The 20,963-nt window shown below is 38.8% G+C and overlaps 1 protein-coding gene across 3 annotated transcripts in view; it reads right to left on the bottom strand.

Annotated features, from left to right (window-relative positions):
• The window catches only part of neto1l (neuropilin (NRP) and tolloid (TLL)-like 1, like), a 111,175-nt gene that overhangs the window by 3,524 nt on the left and 86,688 nt on the right, over positions 1-20,963 (bottom strand). For 2 of the 3 annotated variants that reach the window (XR_010546607.2, XM_065294994.2), the window contains exons 7-10: positions 20,297-20,525; positions 4,405-4,518; positions 2,859-3,435; positions 775-849 (exon numbers count right to left, since the gene is read on the bottom strand). Coding sequence is in view for 2 of the 3 variants with exons in the window: in XM_065294994.2 (XP_065151066.1) it covers positions 789-849; positions 2,859-3,435; positions 4,405-4,518; positions 20,297-20,525 (981 nt within the window). In the remaining variant the exon portion in view is untranslated. The remainder of the gene's footprint in view (positions 1-774; positions 850-2,858; positions 3,436-4,404; positions 4,519-20,296; positions 20,526-20,963) is intronic. The other variant, XM_065294996.2, reaches the window with a different exon arrangement.

Raw genomic sequence — 20,963 nt, 5'->3', positions numbered from 1 at the left:
TCAGTTTTGTACTTTTTTTTCTGACAGTGTATAGTTGAAATGCATTTACTGTATATGTAAACTCGAAAGAGTGTTTTGAAGTTTAAGACAAATTTGTAATTTCTTCCTAATTTAAAAATTTCAAAGATTAAATACACTTTTACAACACAATCAGTTAAAAAGCCATTTCCATTCAGTGGCATGACAAATGTACACACCCTTAACAATAATTTTGTGGCCAAGGGTCTTCACAGAAATGCTCTAGAAGAACTATTTATTGGTTCACCAAAGAACCTTTTACTCAAAGTTTTTTTTAAATAACCATTTCTGTTTTACCTGTTGTGAAACATAAAAGGTTCTTCAGATGTTCAAGGTTCTTTAAGGAACCATGCAGCCAAAAATAGTTCCTCTATATGGCATAGTTTAGCACCTATCAAACACACTGTATATGGGCATTACAACAAGATAGTGTGTTGTGGGTCAGCTGGCCCAGTGGAGAATGCTTTTTAACATCTTGTGAACAGTTTAAGTAAAAATATCTTGATATATGCTAAGCAACGCTGACATGGATTTCATGCATAATTACAAAGAAAATGCATTATAAAATATACTGAAAAGCAAAAATGACAAGCAACAAATAGGACTTAACTAAAAAGCATAATGGTCACATTTTTTCATGATGACCATCTCAATGGCAATGAATAAATAGAAAATAAATACCGTAGTACAAGAAAGAAAACTTTGTGACACTGACTTACATAACACAACATGTAAAAAAATACAATGAGTTCTTACCTTCAGATTGTCTGTTACACCCTAGTTGTGTTGTACTCAGATTCATGTTTGTTAAGAGACCCAATGAGGCAGAACCTGGAATGTCATTGCTTGTATGTTTAATATCATGAGACTCATTATATTATGAATTACAGTGCAATTTGTGTTTTGGTTCTGGAGCTAAACTGTTACTGGAGGAGAGCAACACTGAAAAAAATTATTCATTTAATATACTTAAATTTTTTAAGGTAAGTGGTCGCAATCAATTTATTTAAGCTACATTTAGGAAAAGTTTTTTGTTTTGTATTTCTATTTTTTTTAATGTAGCTTAAATAAATTGATTGCGACCACTTACCTTAAAAAAAATTGTAAATTGAATGAAAAATTTTTTTCAGTGAATAAAACATGCAAACAATGTGCATTTATGTAGGTTTTTCCTTTTTAACCACTAAAATTTACTTAAAGAAGACATTTCACAAGACTTTTTTAAGATGTAAAAAAAATCTTTGGTGTCTTCAGAGTACATATGTGAAGTTTTAGCTCAAAATACCATATAGATTTTTATAATAGCATGTTAAAACTGCCACTTTGTAGGTGTGAGCAAAAATATGCTGTTTTGGGTGTGTCCTTTAAAATGCATAAGATGATCTCTGCACTAAATGGCAGTGTCATGGTTGGATAGTGCAGATTAAGGGGCGGTATTATCCCCTTCTGACATCACAGGGGGAGCCAAACATTTTCTAGGTTGATAGAAGCACTGGGGACCCAATTATAGCACTTAAACATGGAAAAAGTCATATTTTCATGATATGTCCCTTTTAAGTTTGACTAAAGTCCACACAATTTAAAAATAAATGGAAAAACGTATTCCTTTTTACTTTTCTCTGTTGTATACAATAATAAAAGGTCACTGGTAAGTTTTCTTTAAAAAATATAATTGTTCTCACTATTAGACCTTTGGATATTTTATTAGTGCAATCTGTAAAACGGCTTAAATAATGTAAAAAAATAAATAAAAATAGCCCTTTTGGTAATTTCATATTCTGGATAGTTAACCCAAAAAGGAAAATTATGTCATTATTTTCTCACCCTGATGTGGTTTTAAACCTAAATGAGTTTCTTTATGCTGTTGAACACAACATTTTTTTTTGAAAAATGCTGGGAAGCACACAGTTAACGATTAACCCATTGACTTCCAGTTTATGTTTATCCTACTATTGAAGTCAATGGGTACCGTCAACAGGCTTTATGCCCAGCTGCACTCCTTCCTGAACTTCAGCCAGCTCCTTGTTTCCTGTCTGCCATTATTGGACAAACCAATTAATCCAGGTGTGCCTGACCTCAGTAGTCACAACAACAATAATCAGACACACCTGGATTAATCAGTTTGTCCATAATGGAAGACAGGAAACAAGGAACTGGCTGAAGTTCAGGAAGTAGTGCAGCTGGGCATAAAGCCTACTGTGTGCTTATCATTTTTCAAAATATCTTCATCTGTGTTCAACAGAATAAAGAAACTCATATACACTTTTCATTTTTGGGTGAACTATGCCTTTAACAATGGAGGTCCGAATGAAACATTTGTTCATTCTCATCAAACGTCATTATAGATCCTATCACAGTAGGCATATACTGTACATCTGTGCATAAAGATAAGTCTGCTTTGATGGTGAATGGCTGTAAACCACGCATCAGTTATATTCCTGCATATTCTGTAAACAAACACAACTCAGACACTGAAGCTTGCCTGAAAAACTAGAACAAAGGAAATAATGCAAAAAGACAACTCAAATAAATCAATGAGGAGCTGAGGAGAAAAGCTACACTGTCAGAAAACAAGTCAAAATGTGTACACAGTTGTCACTGGTGCTGTACCCTTTCAAAAATACAGCTTTGCACCTAAATAGTTTAATTTATGTAAGTACCTCAGATTACATATTAGAATCTCAAAGGCACTTACTGATGCCAAATGTATACATTTGGTACATATAAGGACCTTTTAAAAGTGACAGCTGGGGTACATATTGTAACCTTACAGTGTAGAATAAAAATTAAAAGCGGATGTAAGTTGATCCAAAATATACATGTTTATGAAAAATACTGACCGTTGCACTGCATTCTCATGTCTGGAGAGCCTGTGGCTGGTGGTAGGGACCTCCTCCAAATCATCATCCATGTCACAGGCATCTGCGGCGTCTTGTGTGTAGGTGTGTCTCGTCACCAGTATATTCCTGCGGTTGGTTTGAGGAGGAAGCGGCCGCACCGGTTGCGGTGGGAGTTCGGTCAGTATGGCCGCCGCCGCCTCTCGGGCGCTGAGGTTTGCGCGGCTGCCCTTGGAGCCGGGCATCTGCGAGGAACCGCAGTGGTGCTCGTGAACGCACCGAGAGGAAGCTCGCCGCAGCTTGTGGTAGCTTTCAAAGTCCTCGGCCAGTTCGGCCAGGTCTGCGGAGGTGGCCGCCGTGCTACGGAGGGTGCAGAGTTCGTAGTGAGGAGGCTCCTGGAACACCTCTTGGAACATGGTGGGGTCGAAGTCCTCGCGCCTCAGGATATATTTCTTCCGTGGCTGCTTGATTTGAACGATTACTGATACCACCAGGAGGATTAGCACGATGCAGCATGTTACACCAATGATGGTACTGTTCGTGTTGTTAAGGTTGTCCAAGATGTTAGCTTTCCGCTTTTCTGTAAAACAAACAAGAAGCGTGATGTATTACTTCAGGCGTGGTGTCATCTCAGGTTACTTTGTGAAACAGATGTATCACAGAGATTACAAACAGCACGAAGAACCAGTACATCTTTTTAATGGGAGATGTTTGACATTTATATACTACAGTGAACATCTGAGCTGGCTTTGGTTCAAGGCAGTGGAGTGTTTGGGTCGACGGGTGCACACAAACCATGACATTTCATACCTAATGAGGAACCTTTGAGACCCTTGTATATTTGAAAAGTGTCTCTTTAAACCTCTATTCTGTGAAACAAGACAAGCTTGAACAATACTACAATATCCTTTAAAAATGTTCCTACAGATATTTATTTATAATTAAAGAGGGAGTTAAGCAAAAAAAGTCATAATTTTCTCACTCTCGTGTTGTTACAAATCTGTATAAATAAAAATTTTCTGATGAACACGCAGAAAGATATTTTGAGGAATGTTTGTAACCAAACCGATCATGAGCCCCTTTCACTTCCATATAGGAAAAATTAATACTACAGTATGGAAGTGAATGGGGCGCATAAATGGTTTGATTACAAACATTTGTCAAAATATCGTCCTCAGTGTTTATCAAAACAAATACATTAATACAGGTTTGTAACAACATGAGGGTGAGTAAATGACAGAATTTTCATTTTTGGGTGAACTATCCCTTTAAAGTTAATTTTGCATGGAGCCCATATATGAGCAAGTATATATGTATACGAGGAGCTCAGATATCAAAACTGAGATGATATAAACCAAATGCTCTCAGCACGTATGTTCATCAAACAGTGTAGGCAAAGAACCAATAAGATTTATTTTTATGGACCAGCTTAAACTATTTTTATGATCTCCCAAAGTAGCACAAGTATTGATCTTCAATCTATGTGAAACAAAGGCTGAGCTATGTGCACACACAGACCAGAAAATTTTGCCCTACTGTAAGATTTTACCTTTGCAGTGGTTCTCATCCCAGGGGTAGACACAGTTTTGGACTCCATTGCACACCAGTGTGTTATTGATACACATGTTACTGTGGCAAAAGAAAGTATTGGCTTCGCAGGGAGCTGTGGGAAAAATGGATAATGCTGATGTTAAATTACACTTCATTCTAGCTGTTAATAAGACGCCGTCTATACTCTAAAGCTTCTCAACACAATTCATCAAATGAATCATACTTGATTTCTATCTGACTGCGTCTATGCATCCATACAGTTCAAATTTAGAAAGTCATTACTCAAACTAACTAAATCAAGTTCTGTTGCCTTCTGCCGGGGCATGAATTTTAATCCAGCTCCTCAAATATGCATGAAAACAAGTCCATGTCTGTAAAAGTTGTACAGCTTTTTGTAAAATCTTACACTGTTAATATTTATCTGCTTTTCCCCCTGAAGTTCATATATTCATGTTATGGTAGAGAAATTTTGAGTGTTTTATCTTACAGATTAGTATTATCTTTTATATGGTATGTTTTTAATGTCTACATAAATAAAGTTGTCTCTCTGTTGCTTGAACATGAATGTGTAGGTCCATAGCTGGGCCTGGAGGAGATAAGGGTGTCCTTGGTAAGGATAGCGAAATAGTTGTATGATGTGTTAGAGAACAAAGACACTGAGTTTTACCACCCATGGGAGGATTTATGTACCAGCTTGGAATGTTATAGAGATAAAGTCACAGCATCACCAGGTTGTCATGAGTTATGAGAAGGAGCTAAGGGGCCTAAAGGCAGGAGTCTGCTGAGCATTGGGATAGTACAGAGTGAAAGAAAGGCAGGGCTACTGGACCACTATTGGACCACTATATAATATACTGAAAAACTCAGAACGGGGTCATTGTCATTATCATTTTACCAGGTGTACACCCTATGACCAGTATTGTGTTTCAAGCTGTCTGACACAATCCTTTAATAAAATACTTTGAAGAGAATTTTACATCTCAACCGTCTCTGATTCTCCTGAAAAAATCCACGACATTTTGGCGCTGCGGAGCAGGGTTACAAGAGAGAACATTGGACAACCGAGTGGGATCGTTCAGAGGCCGTTCACGGTCGGGGGGGAGATGTTCTCCATCCTGAGTCGATTGTTTCTTCTTTGTGGGTGTTAAACTGCTAAGGCTGGCCAGCCGCTTGCTTCTTAAATTAAGGTAAGCAAAGCGTTATAGCATTTTTTCACCTGCATTGATGGGATTTTTGACTCTGTTTGGAAAACACAGACAGCCCGGCGTTTTCATTTGAATTCCTGAATTCTCTCTGTAACTCATAAATTAACTAGTATTGCGATTAATGAGAAGGGACTTGTGGATGATATTACAAGATAAATTATCTCTAATAGGGAAACCTGGTCTTCCGAGTAGGTGTACTCTTATCTGAGGGTCAAGAGGACCCAGCTGTGAAACAGTTGATGGAAATTAATATTAACATAGCCAAGAGGGCGTTGACTGTTAATAGCCAGGAGGGCATTTAATTATACTAAATTTTGTTGATTTTATGGACTCAAACTAAAACATTAATTTTGAAACTAAATTTTGTAAAGCCAGTGGGCTGATTTAAATAAGAGTATCTGAGATGAGTACGGATATATCTTTTTAAAGGAAAGGAAACCATTGGGTTTGATTGTTAGTTGTTTTTTGATGTAACTGGTTAAGTTATGAAACAAAAGTGAGATAAGAGAGAGATTTTTGTTGAGGGAGAACCAGTGGGTTGCTTAAATGAGTATTTGAGAGTAATTTATCGATGAACTTTGATACTATAAATTGCTCTATGAAACAAATATGAAGAGTTTGCATAGTTTGTGTACCAAGGTGCTTAGAATGTGCAAACGAGGGTGAGCGAGAGAGTCTGGAGTGAGGGAAAAACCAGTGGGTTGCTTGAGTGAGTGTTTATGAGTGCCTCTATCGATGAACTGTGATACTATAGAGAGCTCACTGATATGGACACAGTGTTCAAGGGTGCTTTATCGATGAACTTTGATACTATAAAGTATTCTTTGAGATGAACACAGTGTTTAAGGGTAATTTATCGATGAACTATGATACTATAAATTACTCTATCAAATAAACTCGGGAGAGACAAGGGAAAAAGCTTCGGTCCAACTTAAAGTTAAAAAAGTGTTTATTAATTGTTGCATGGTAAGGACTTACCATAGGTGAATAGTTAAAAAAAAAAAAATCCCATAAAATGATTTCTGCATCTCATTCAACTCATATGAAAATTTTGATTTTGAAAGTTAGGGGTAAGAGTTATCCTGTGTGAAAAATATTGCCCATGATTGAATGTCAGTTGTTACTGAAAACATTGAATTTTGGTGGAACCTGAAATCTTTATCTAATATTGAAAAGTCATTATTGAGTGTATTTGATTTAACAAAAGAAAGGTTAACAGAAGGAAGTTTAACAATTAAAACAGAAGACTCTGAGATCAATACAGTTACGTCTGCATATAAAATAGCCCAATTAATCAGATAGATATTTTGTGTTAGTTTTAGTTGGCCTGAGATAAGAAGTTTTTCCAGTTGTAAGATTAATGTGTCAAAGACAATTGTAGGATATAAAGAACTGAGCATTGTAAGTGCTAAGTTTAAATTTGAATCAAATCTTAAAAGTGGTTGTGTGACAGATAAAGTGATAGGTGAAGAAGAGATTGTTTACATACTTGTGGGACCCTTTGTGATTTATTCCAGTCGCCTAACTGGAACATTTTATAGTGCAGAGCAGTGCATTGACTTATTGGTAAATAAATAAAGTAAACAACCATTCAGTGTAACATGGAAGCAGCAACAAAAGAATTAGAGCGTGCTATCACTGTGGCCCCGGTGGAATGGTGTAACTTACAAGACAAAGGCTTTGATGGTAAAGCATTGGCTAAGTGGTGTAATGATCTAAAATGGTATACCAGAAGTAACAAATATAAGAAAGGAGAGCAACCTCCATTTAACTGGCCAGAACAGGGAACATGGAATAAAGAAAAAACAAAGAGTATGAAAATTTGGATGACTAATTACATAGCTAATCAGGAGTTGAAAGCAAAGAAGGATGGAAAGAAAGAAAAGAGGAAAGCTTTGTTAGATGGAATGGAATTGTGGGAAAAAGCTAGAGGTTGCTGGAGTAAGGAAGCTGAAAGAGTGATGGCTGATAGAGAAGAGGTCAGAGTTCAAGAGCTGGCAAAGCAAAACGAAAGAATAGAAAAGACAAGATTGCTAGAACAACCATTAGACACTGCAAACCAATTACCTGTGGTAACTACAACAGTTAAGCCACCGCCCTATGCACCGCCCACTGCCTCTGCCTCTCTCAATCCATGCCCTCCCTCTACCACACACACAAACTGCCCTCCCTTCACTACTTCCTCTGAGAGTGGCCCTCCCTTAACAGCTCTCACTCCAGCCCCAACCACTCCTGTTGCTTCACCAAATGCTAGCACACTGTATCCAGTTATTAAAGGGACTATGCAGCTTAAAGGGGAATTAGAAGTTGAGGGAAATGTGGAACTGTATGATGAGATGCATAGAGGCAAGGAAGGATCACTCAGTGAACAAAGTCAGGCAGAAGGAGGAGCTAGTCAGTATACCAGGACTCAGTTAGAACATCTGGACCAACTAATTGAAAAGAGAGCAAAGGAAATAACAGAATTAACTAAAGAGGTGAAGTCTTTGGGTTTAGCAGGGCTGTCACAGGACAGAGAGCTTAGTAAAAGATTACAAGAGGAAGAAAGGATGATTTTGGAGCAAGAAAGGCAGGATAGAGAGAGAGCAAAAGAAAGGGTGCTTAAGCAACAAAAGGTTAGGGCAGTGTATGCTATGGAACAGAGAAAGCGAGAAAATGACGACTGGCTAAATATGAAAATGACACAAGAGTACCCAGCCTCTAAAGGTGGTATAGATATGACAAAAATGTCAGGACCTGATGGATTAAGGACTTACAGAGCTAAGATGTTGGTAGAGGAGAGAAACAGAGATTTGGAGTATAGGGACACATTAGCTTTAGACTTTGACCCAATAGAGGACAGATCCCCATTATTGAAAAGTACCCCTAGAGGTGGAATGAATGAGCCAGGTGTGAGTGTATTTCCATTGCGTATTGAAGGAAAAACAGCTGTGTATGTTCCATGGGCTCATAGAGATTTAGAGACTATAATAAACTTATTGCCAAGTTTAAGAGACGGTGCTGGTCCCTGGATTGCTGCGTTGGAGAAAGAGACGCAAGGTACAAGATTGGCGGTGGGTGACATAAAAGCCTTACTGGCAAAAATTACTAGTTTAAGAGAAATGGAGGATGTGTTGTGGTTAGCAGGTATGGGACAGAGTGTGGTTTCATCTGATTTTGACGGCCAGGCTATTGACTGTTACAGAGGCAGACTTTGGGGTGCTTTGAGAACTGAGTTTCCTGTCAAGTTTGACAGCACCAAACTGACCCCCACTGCACTGGGTCAGGAGGACTGTGCACTGTGGATTGCTAAAAACATGCAAACTTGGAGAGGGCAGGGGCTGAGAAAAGATCCTACTGACCCAAGAGACTTTGAAACCAGACTTTTCAGAAAGGAACTGCTGGACGCACTGCCAGTGTCTGTGCAAAACAAACTGAGTGACACCCCAGGGCTAGATGCAATGCCACACAGCCAGTGGGTGGAGACCCTAAAACACCATGCTTCCAAACACCAGAAACACGAAAGAGACTTAGAGCAACAAGCTAAAGAGACTATACGAAAGCTGGCTCAAGTTAGTCTGGAGGAAAAGAAAAGACACAAAGACATTATTAAGGACCCCAGGGGAACCTATGTAGTGGGATTGGCAGGGTCATATGAGTCAGCGAGCCACTCTCAGGGCGAAATGGTTGCAACATACCCTCCTAATAAGTCTGAACAGGTAGCTGATCTGCCAAAACAAGCTGCGGATCAAACCCAAAATCGGAACCTATGGCAGCATCCCCAGGGCGCAGCCCCGTCTAAACCAGTAGTCGTTAATGTAATGGCACCTAGTGGACAGAGTAGAGGAATTAATTTTTGAAGATGGCCAAGGGGCAGAGGAAGGGGATATTTTCAGAACAGGGCATCCGCTGATCTGGGTCCATATTTCGGGCAAAACAATGTTTGCTGGGGATGTGGGGAGAATACTCAGGCTAGGCGTGACTGTCCAACAAACCCATGGAAGCAATAGGGGTGTTCATAGTTAACCAACAGGTAGCATTATCCGAAAATGATTGGGAAGAACCTAAATTAACATGAATTATTAATGGAGTAAAAATTGAATGTTTAATTGACACTGGAGCTAAATGTAGCTTAATTGTTCCAAAATTGGTACCTGGGGTTGTTGCATCACAATCATCTGTTAGAACAATGGGATTCTCTGGAAAAAGGAAAAACTGTTGTAAATCAATTTCTGATGGCACCTCAGGTTCCGATCACATTAATTGGAAGGAAAATTTTGTGTAAATTAGATGTTACCATCAAAACCAAAACACAGGGATTAACGTTGCAGTGTCTAACCAAAATAACTAAACAGGAGCTAACCCTTTTAGTTAGACCAGAAGTATATTGGATAGGGAAATTGGGAAAAAATGATGGCATGGTGCATTATTTTGGGGGAATATGGCGTGATAATGGGTTTAAGCAAAGTAACGGCCACCCAATTAAACATCTTACAGAGATCACAAAACTATTTGAGGGAATACAAAAAACAGCTAAAGTAAATGTAATTAAGTGTAAAGCATAAACAAAAGGAGACTAATTTTATTAAAAAAGGAAATTAAAAAGCAGATGAGGAAGCAAAATTAGGCGCTGCAAAACCAGAGCGAGCTGAAACCATGACCATGGTGGTGACAAGGTCAGGTAATAAGACTGACAGTAAACAGGTGAATATTTCTGCAGACGTAACTGTAGATGAAATCAGAGACATGGAAATACAGCGTCACAAATTGAAAAGATGGAGTGGCAAGGCAGAGGTGTTGTCAATGTAAAAGGTTTGTGGAGAACAGAGCAACAACAATTACTAATACCATCTAGAATGGAGAAAATGGTGATGATGTACGCGCATGGTAGTGAACATTGCGCGAGGGGGGAGATGGTAGATAAGATTTTGAGACAACAGGGTTTCTGGTTTATCAATATGCATAACAAAATTAGCGAATTTTTGTCAGAATGTGACATTTATAGAAATGTCAAACCAGCAGTACACCAAATGCGTCTGTTTCCAAGTGTGGAAGGACCATTTGTGCGTCTAGTGATGGATTTTGTAGATATGATCCACCCAATTAAGGAGAAAATGTTTTAAATTTTTTAAATGGACAGAAGCTTCAATCCAGTGTGAACGCAGAGTGCGCAAGCAGTGGCTGGAGCACTTAAGAGGGAAGTGGTCGTAAGATTTGCACTTCCCAAGGTATTGCAGGCAGATAATGGACCAGGATTTCAGGCCAACCTGTTGAGAAAAGCACTTGCTAGGGTAGGAATAACCCAAAAATTTGGATCAGTGTATCATCCACAGTCTCAAGGGGCGGTTGAGAGGTGTAATGGTTTAATCAAATCAAAAATAGCCAAAATCTGTGCACAGACTAAACTAAATTGGGTTCAGGCCTTACCAATAGCGCTCATCATGGCCATAAGATCTAGTACTAACAGGGAAACACGTTTATCCCCTCATGAATTGGTAACAGAAACACCAATGTTCAAAGCTAATCAAAATGAAATGAATTTGGAGCATGAGGAGGATCTAAAAAATTATTTGAATATTAATGAATATAATATATGAATATATTAATGAATATATTGCTGAACTAATGAAAAACCATAAAGCTATTTTACAGATTAAAAGCAGGCACAAAGAGACACCTGGTGACGAGACTGCAACACCTTTTCCTGTAGAAACCTGGGTGTAGATTAAAGTTTACTAGCGTAAGTCGGATGAACCAAGACGAGAAGGCTCGTATGAGGTCACAGAAGCTAGCCCAACAGCTGTTAAGGTAAAATGTTCCAAATTGTGGTATTATAATACTCATTGCTTCCAGGTACCAGAGAAGACGACCCCCGGCGACTGTCTCCATGTCATTATGTTGAAATAACCATATAATAAATAAACACTGTAAACTTATTTTTTAGATTCTTATTATTTAGTGATGTGATGAACCATAGAAACTGGATTTGGAGATCACAATTAATGGGTAATGTATGATCAAAGCATTTAAGGATATGGAGGATGACGATTGCATGAATGTTGTTAATTTGTTTAAAATAATGAAAATGTTTCTCCCACCAAATATACAGGCCTATAAGGGTAATTATAAATGTTTTAAGATAACCATTTTACAGATGGGTGGTGTCAAAAAGAAATTGATGTTACAAATGATAAAGAGGGATACAAGGCAAACTGGTTTGTAGGCCAGACCACAGAAAGGGCAGACGTATGGTGAATGTGTGTTGACATGAATTTAAGGCCAAGTTTAAGAGTAAATTGGAAGGGAATCTGTACCCTTGTACAATTAATAATGCCATTTCAAATGTTTTCATTACCTGATTTTGGGAGCCTACATGATAAAATAAGTGTTAAGAGTATTAACAGACAGAAAAGAAATCTGCCTGGTGGATCTTATGATAATATGTGTATATAGAATGTACAGTATATAGATGCCATAGGGGTTCCAAGGGGGGTGCCAGATGAATACAAAGTGAGAAATCAGGTTGTTGCAAGTTTTGAGTCAATTCTTTTCTGGTGGTCAACCCTCAATAAAAATGTGGATTGGATTAATTAATTGTATTACGTTAAGGGGATAACTGAACAAATGGGACTAACGTCACTGGCACAACAAAACAGGCTGGCATTAGATATGTGGTTGGCTGAAAAGGGGGGTGTTTAAAAAATTATAGATAATGGAGGCTGAAAATTTATTTCTTACAATACTGCCCCTGATGAGAGCATTACAAGGGCATTAGAAGGTTTGACTGACTTGTCAAATGAATTGGCTGAGAACACTGGAATTGATGACCCGTTTACAAAAATGATGGGAAATGGTTTGGGAAATGAGGTACATTGATAACTTCTTTACTGATGTCAGCTGCTGTAGCTGTTGATATCCTGGCATTGTGTGATTGTTGTTGCATACCATGTATCAAGGGTTTGATTGAGAAAACTATCGACAAAGGAATGGGTAAGATAGAGTACCAACGGGTACAAATTAATGAGGACGACGAGGGAGATAAATTTGAGGACAACATCCATGTGTGATGGGAAACCAACGAGGCTCTAGTACCCTCCTCCCTCACACGGCCCTCTACGCGTGCAAAGCGCATGGGTTGAAGACCGTCGAAAGCTGGAAGATGCACCCTACATATATACATATAGAATTTATGTTTCTTAGAAAGACTCTGTGTGGACTGCCCACCAGAGCAAAACACTCTCATGTGAGAATCATTATGTTACTGATAATGTTAAACTGGGCATGGGGTGTCACCTATGCTAATGCATTTATTATTTTTTATTAACATTTATCATTTTTTGTATTTGTTATCATTTATTAACAAGGTATTATCTTTTGCATTTATTATTTTCATTACAAGTTATAATCTTTTTTTAGTAATGCAAGTTGCAAACCTGAAGTGTGTGTAAAATAGGGAAAGGGATGGTTTTAAGCATCACTGTCCACGGTGTGATGACAGTGTAACAAGCCTGGTAAGTGACTGATGGTCCAGGAATCTCCTGGGGGTGGAGGTAAAACATCCACCTAGCACGGCTTACCAGAAAGTGAAAAGAATTTTTTGAAAAGATGATATGCTTGCTTTAGATTTAAAATTGAATGTTATGTTATATATTTCATGTTGTTAATCATTACTGTTTTTTACAGGTTATTAATTATCATTTAAAGGATAACCCTTGTGAAATGACTGTTGAAATTAGAAAAGTGACTGAGGGTCTGGCCCGAACTGTCAGGGGTATTTTTATTCTTTTATATGTTTTCTTTCTTTAAAGTACCTAGCCCGGCTTCTCTGGTATCATCAGTCGTATTTGCAGGGTGGTTATCGAAAACATTTAGTTTCCGAAGGGGGGAAATATGGTAGAGAAATTTTGAGTGTTTTATCTTACAGATTAGTATTATCTTTTATATGGTATGTTTTTAATGTCTACATAAATAAAGTTGTCTCTCTGTTGCTTGAACATGAATGTGTAGGTCCATAGCTGGGCCTGGAGGAGATAAGGGTGTCCTTGGTAAGGATAGCGAAATAGTTGTATGATGTGTTAGAGAACAAAGACACTGAGTTTTACCACCCATGGGAGGATTTATGTACCAGCTTGGAATGTTATAGAGATAAAGTCACAGCATCACCAGGTTGTCATGAGTTATGAGAAGGAGCTAAGGGGCCTAAAGGCAGGAGTCTGCTGAGCATTGGGATAGTACAGAGTGAAAGAAAGGCAGGGCTACTGGACCACTATTGGACCACTATATAATATACTGAAAAACTCAGAACGGGGTCATTGTCATTATCATTTTACCAGGTGTACACCCTATGACCAGTATTGTGTTTCAAGCTGTCTGACACAATCCTTTAATAAAATACTTTGAAGAGAATTTTACATCTCAACCGTCTCTGATTCTCCTGAAAAAATCCACGACAATGTTTTGGGGCGGTTTCCCGAAAAAGGTTTAGATTATTCCAGGACTAGGCCTTAGTTATATTAGGAAATGTAAGTAGTTTTTTACAAACAAACCTTACAAAAAACAACTGGTGGGCATCTTGAGACAAAACAATGGCACTGATATATGTTAAGATATGTCAGGGCAGCACAAACCTGCATTTTAATCTGGGACTAGTATAAGCCCTTTCCGAGAAACCGCCCCTTCAACGATTAGTCAATTTTCTAAAAATAAAAATCCAAAAAATTTACTCTCCACCATGTCATCCAAAATGTTGATGTCTTTCTTTGTTCAGTAGAGAAGAAATTATATTTTTTGAGGAAAACATTGCAGGATTTTTCTCATTTTAATGGACTTTAATAGACACCAACAATTAACACTTAACTCAACACGTAACAGTTATCCCAAACGAGGCATAAGGGTCTTATCTAGCAAAACTAGTGTCATTTTTGACAATAAAAATAACAAATATACACTTTTAAAGCACAACTTCTCGTCTAGATCCGGCCGTGATGCGTCAGCGTGACCCCACGCAATACACTGTAAAAAAAATCAGTAGAAATTGCAGCTGGGTATCCGGTAACTTACCGTAGATTTAAATTTATGTTATTTACTGGCAACATTTTGTTCAAAGTTAAATTAACATTTAACATTTACAAGTCTTTGTCTTTACTGAGTAAAACTAAAAAAACAGCATCAAGCAAAACATTCTGGGAAACAAAATCTGCAGCAAAAAAACAGAAAAAGGTTGATGATGATTTCTGGTTCCCAGAATGCTTTGCATGAGGCTGTTATTGTATAGTTTTATTCTGTAAAGATAAAGACTTGTTAATATTTAAAATTTATTTAACTTTGAACAAACTCTTGCCAGTAAATAACATAAATTTAAATCTACGGTAAATTACCGGCAACCCAGCTGCAATAACATTGAATTTTTTTACAGTGTACGTCATGACGTCAAGAGGTCACAGAGGACGAACGCGAAACTCCGCCCCAGTGTTTACAAGTGTGTTGAAAGAGGACCGTTCCTACGTTGTTGTATGTGGAATGATACTAATTAATGTCTTTGTGTCAGTTTATTGTTTAAAATGGTCTGCAAATGTGCGTTTTATATATGTAACACGTGACCTCCCTACGTCACGCATTTACGTTGGGTCGCGCTGGACCGGATCTAGACAAGAAATTGTGCTTTAAAAGTGTATATTTGTTATTTTTATTGTCAAAAATGACAATCGTTTTGCTAGATAAGACACTTATGCCTCGTTTGGGATCGTTTATAGTCTTTTGAAACTCCGTTGAAAAAAACTGTTACGTGTTGAGTTAAGTGTTAATTGTTGGTGTCTATTAAAGTCAATTAAAATGAGAAAAATCCTGCAATGTTTTCCTCAAAAAACATAATTTCTTCTCGACTGAACAAAGAAAGACATCAACATTTTGGATGACATGGTGGTGAGTAAAATATCTGCATTTTTCTTTTAAGAAAATTTAATATTCCTTTAAGGAAAACCTGGATTTTTCTCATTTTAATGGATTTTAATGGACCCCAACACTTAACAGTTTTAGTGCAGTTTAAAATTGCCGTTTCAGTGGAGTTAAAAGGACTCTACATGATCTGTGACCTCTTGACGTGATGACGTATTGCATGAGGTCGCGCTGGCGCATCACAGGACCGGAGATAGACGAGTAGTTGTGGTTTAAAAGTGCATTTTTTTGTCAAAAACGACAATCGTTTTGCTAGATAAGACCCTTATGCCTCGTTTGGGATTGTTTAGAGTCCTTTGAAACTCAGTTGAAACTGCAAATTTAAACTGCATTAAAACTGTTACGTGTTGGGGTCCATTCAAGTCCATTAAAATGAGAAAAATCCTGGAATGTTTTCCTTAAAAAAACATATTTTCTTCTCGACTGAACAAAGAAAGAGATCAACATTTTGGATGATGGTGAGTAAATTACCTAGATTCTTTTTTTAAAGAAAATGGACTAATCCTTTCATGATTTAATTTAATATTGAATTTTAGTTCATTTTACATGAAGTTTTTGCCCTAATTGCTCAGATATCACAATGATAATGAATGCAGATACAAGCTGCAAGAATATTTCCACAAATGCTAATATCATTCCAAGATCAAATATTTGTGTCATGCATAAAAAATACATAAAGGGAGAGTAGTTAAGTCATCTTCATTTGAAGCTGAAAAATATATCAGAGATGAAATCATAAAAAATTGTAGATGTGAATAAAATCTCATCAGGCTCAATTAAAACCAAGGTGACTTACAGGGGGCGGACCTTCTGTATAAATGACCTTGCATACATAATATGTCACACGCCCACCTATGTGTAGCCAACACATAACTCAATACAAACAACTTTGTTACTTGCTATATGTTATTATGGTTATCAGAGGACACCCAGCTTATCCAAAAATCAGAAAATTTCTGAGAGTCAAGGTTGCACAGATGTTGAATTATTAATGACTGCACACTCGAGCTGCTCCCAGATGAGCAATAACAACGCAAATTAAGATGACTCATCATTCTGGACGTACAGTACCATCCTCACAACGTTAAATGCAAATACAGTTCCTATTCTCACCACAAGGTAGAGCTGCAGAACTGTACCTTTAACCAACTTGCCAAATGAGATGGGACTTTATTTAAAGGTGAGTCTGCTCCAGCCTGTAGAGAAATTAATCTCAGTGAGCTTCTAATAAAAGTGGCCTTTTGCTCAGTGCTCAACGTTCCCTCTGCACCCCGGTGCATAAATTAACCGATGATGGTGCTCTGACGAATGATTCCACGCACCAATGTGGACAGGTCTTTGGTTAAAGCCTCGCTGAAGGTTGATAGACCTGCCACGACTCAATTTGTTGAATAACTAATATATGGAAGAATCAAGAAGGTATGAAAGTGGTGTGAAAAATTTTCTTTGAACACAATTTGTGAATGAACGCTGATCTGACATCAGTCTGAGTCAGTAATTCATTCATTTACATTTATACGTTTGGCAGACACTTTTATCCAAAGCAACTTACAGTGCATTCAGTCTGTATATTTGATCAGTATATGATCAAACCCATAACCCCTGCACTGCTAATGAGCTCAACCAATTGAGCTACAGATGCAAAAAAATACTCTATCTAGAGTATTAACATTATATAATTATTTTGTAATAAACTGGATGTAGTAAAGTGGTTGGTGATTTCCCCTTAAGGTGCTGAGTCTAGCAAGAGAGAGAGAGAGAGAGAGAGAGAGAGAGAGAGAGAGAGAGAGAGAGAGAGAGAGAGAGAGAGAGAGAGAGAGAGAGAGAGAGAGAGAATATAAGTAAGTGGCTGAACAAGTTATGCAGGGGTGTTACCCGGGCAACCGCACATCCTGTGTTCATTCACTGGATGGGGCTGTACAAAGGACACTGGGCTCATACAGAAATCCACCTATCGCTATTCACGAAGACCGACGCAGACACGCAGCTGCCTCTTTCTATCTCAGAAAGAGCATTATGTGCTTTCTTCACCCTCAAGGCCCTCTGCACTAAACCACCAACTCATTCCCAAAACCATTCTTCACCTGCATGCTCCAGGACATCCGCCTCCCGTTTAAATGCAAACTTCTGTCGATTAAAGCCCGGCAATCAATCAGAGGAAGTGAAGGATTTCCTGCCATGCTTGAGACTGTGGCACATTTCATATTCTAGCTATAAAAAATAGTCAAACGATGTATCCCATCCGTCACTGTGTAGGTACCCTTTAAAAAGGCCCTAATATGTACTATTATGCAAATGCATGTATACATTTGGTACCAATATGTACCTTAAGATACTTATATGTATCTCTGAGTTACTAATATGAAGTAAGAGCAGTGCTGTTCTTCTTAAGGGGGTCTCACACCGGTTGCGCAGCTCAGCGTCGCGTCGCGTGGAGTCGCGTCTAGGACAACTCGGAGGTATCGTAAACCAGAAGTGCACATTAAATAGCGCGAGCTTCGTCAGATAGCGTCTACTTCAAAATGCTAAATATACGTTAGCAGCCAATGTTAATCGTTAATGATTTGGGACAAATATGATGTTATTTAATGTTAAACTATGTGAGTGGCGCTGTGTGGCGCTACAGGGATTTGAGCAATTTCCTGAGTCAAAGCTGGGCAGTTTGCGGCGCAGGTGTGTGTATACTCATAGAAAACAATGTGTTTGATTTTTTAGAACGGCGCGGCCGGTGTGCGATCCGCTTTAAAGAGGTACCGCCCAAGTGAAAGCTGGGGTACATATTTTTACCATTTTTTTCTGACAGTATGTGCATTTAAATAGCTGTTTTTACATACATTACTTGTATGGTTCATTGTGCATCTTCGTTGTAGCTGTTAAAGGACAGTGACAACCAGTGCATTCTGGGAAATTTTAGGAAGTGAGGCCGAAAATGTCTTTGAGAGCTCGCAAAATCACAATATGACTTATAATTAATGGGCGGGCAGCTTTTGAGACAAATTGAAATAGCCCTTGCGGTAAGGGTTGCCAAATCTGTAGATTTCCTGGAAAATTGGGCTACTTTTAAAATGTGGCAATGGGTTTATTTCACATACTATAATTACATACACAGTGATTTTTAAAATTAAATTTTGTGTATTGCATAACTGTAAAATATGTATTTTGTGGCTGGCAGTGGTGTATTTTGAAGTTTGATGTTTGGCATAGGGATAAGTTTGATTGCCTGTTGGGGGATTTTTGCTACACAGACCTGGCAACCCTGCTTGCATCTATAGGTTTCGACTGGTAATAGATGATGTCGTGTTTTTGCTGTCCTTTAATGTTTTACCCATTAGTCTCTGGCAGGACATGATTAGATTGGCATACTTTTTGGGCCACTGGGACAGGACACAGGAACAGCAGTGGGACAAATATGGAGGATGGCGTTTGATGTTGGGAGCATGCAGTAATGATGAGCATGCTACAGTAGATGCCAAACATTAACCCAACATTTTATCACCCTGTCCCTAATTCCTCTCCCTTAGCATCTACTCTATAAGCCAAACACTCAATCTTTATCATTTCGTTCTTGCCCCACATTTCCTCATCTTCTTTCTCTCTCTCTCGCTCTCTCTCCGCATATTAAGCTTCACAGTGACTCGCCTGCATCTGATGCTGCGAACCCCAACTGTTAAGGATCCCAGAATAAAAGACACCCAGGAGGCAGGGTCCCGCTGTCCCCCCATGCTTCTAAGAAACAGCTCCATCACTGCAGAAACGTCTTGGGTTACGTATGTAACCCTGGTTCTCTGAGAAGGGAACGAGACGCTGCGTCTCCCTTGCCATACTTTCGGCGTACATTTACACCCGCTGAAGTGGGCATTCCTTTTTGCCGTATTTATGCTCTCTGGCTTCCACCTTTGGCGTCACACCCATCCATTGGTCGAATTTGATATACATACTCAGGCGCCTGAGATATGCCTCTCTGACGCAGCGTTGAAGTTCCCTCGAAAGGGAGTGGCTCATCCCTTAAAAGAAAATCCTATAAAATTGTGCATCACGAGCCCCCTCCCCCTTTAGCCCTTGTGTTTCATATAAGGGTGTTTAGCAGGGGAAGAGGCAAAAGAGGAGAACTTTATATTCAACATGGGAATGCATAAAAACCAGATTTACCAAGGCTGCAGTGCGATATGGGTCTACTAATTAAATAACACAAGACAAATCAGCAGTCAATGGGGATGTAGTTTTATGTATCTCATTTTAAGAGAGAATATATCACACCCTGATGTCCTTTTGTACCTGTGATCTCGTACACTAACCACTTGCTGATGGTGCTTAAAAGATAATGTGCTATTGGCAAGATCTGTGGTGCGTTTCCGACTCAAAGCGGCTAAATAGATGGCTTGTGTTTCTTTAATAGACCTACGAATGAGTTGCTTTTATTTCCATAGACCTGCTCGATTAACCAGTCTATCAGGTGTGCACGTGTAGATGAAAATGAATGGCAGTGTGATTTCTATATTTTACATTATAGTAGTGTATATTACATTACGTATGGATGGGTACCAATATGTACCTCTGAGGTACTAATATGAACTTATTGTATGCAAAGGTGTACCTTTTTCAAAGGGTACCACCCCAGTGACAGCTAAGGACATTTTTTTGTGACAGTGTACCATAATTTTAAAGGTCCTAATTAACAGCTACATTTTTGGTTTCACTTTTTGTGAATTAAAAGGGTGTGTCTCTGTGTTTGCATATGCTTGTATCTCTTACGCTCTTGGAAGGTAGTGAAGAGTATACGGAAGCGACTCTTGCGGCTGCCCTCGTCGGCCCACATGCGGACCACGCCCAGCGCGGTCACCAGCATCACGTCGTTGGCTACCGTGCTGCAGAACTTATTCCTCAAGTCTTCCACCGAACTGCTGCCATCATACACCGCCACAAAATTACGCTTGCACTCGTTGGAGTTCTGCATCTCGTAGTCAAGGAAACGCAGGTAGATCTGAAAGAGAAAGGCATGTTGTTATGTTCATTGGAAATTGGCAGGAATTTCGATATCCGCGCAGGAAATTGGCCCTTCTGTCCAAACGATCGCTTTCCTTCCTTCCCCTTATCTGTCATACAAATGATATTGAGATTACTTACAAACTGTCTTGAACCGTGAACTCAGAAAAGCCATCGGACTGGAGTTAATTACACGGAGAGATCGATAACACGAAAGGCGGGGGATCGCAGGAGATTCATGGAATTGAATGGTTTTTCAAAAAGTTTCAACGATGAGCACTCGAGCACGCCAATAAACTGCGCTACCGCTCACATCAACCCTGTTGGGCTCACTAAAAACCATAGAGGTGTTAGAATCAACCATCTGCTCTATTCTCACTCAATCTAACCCTAATCAAGCTTCATTCACACCTCCCCACATCCAAAATCCCAATTA

The sequence above is a fragment of the Paramisgurnus dabryanus genome, chromosome 22 (assembly GCF_030506205.2).
Source record: "Paramisgurnus dabryanus chromosome 22, PD_genome_1.1, whole genome shotgun sequence".
In the NCBI taxonomy this organism is placed as follows: domain Eukaryota; kingdom Metazoa; phylum Chordata; class Actinopteri; order Cypriniformes; family Cobitidae; genus Paramisgurnus; species Paramisgurnus dabryanus.
Note: the sequence above shows the minus strand (reverse complement) of the source record. Positions and strands in the feature narration are given on the sequence as shown.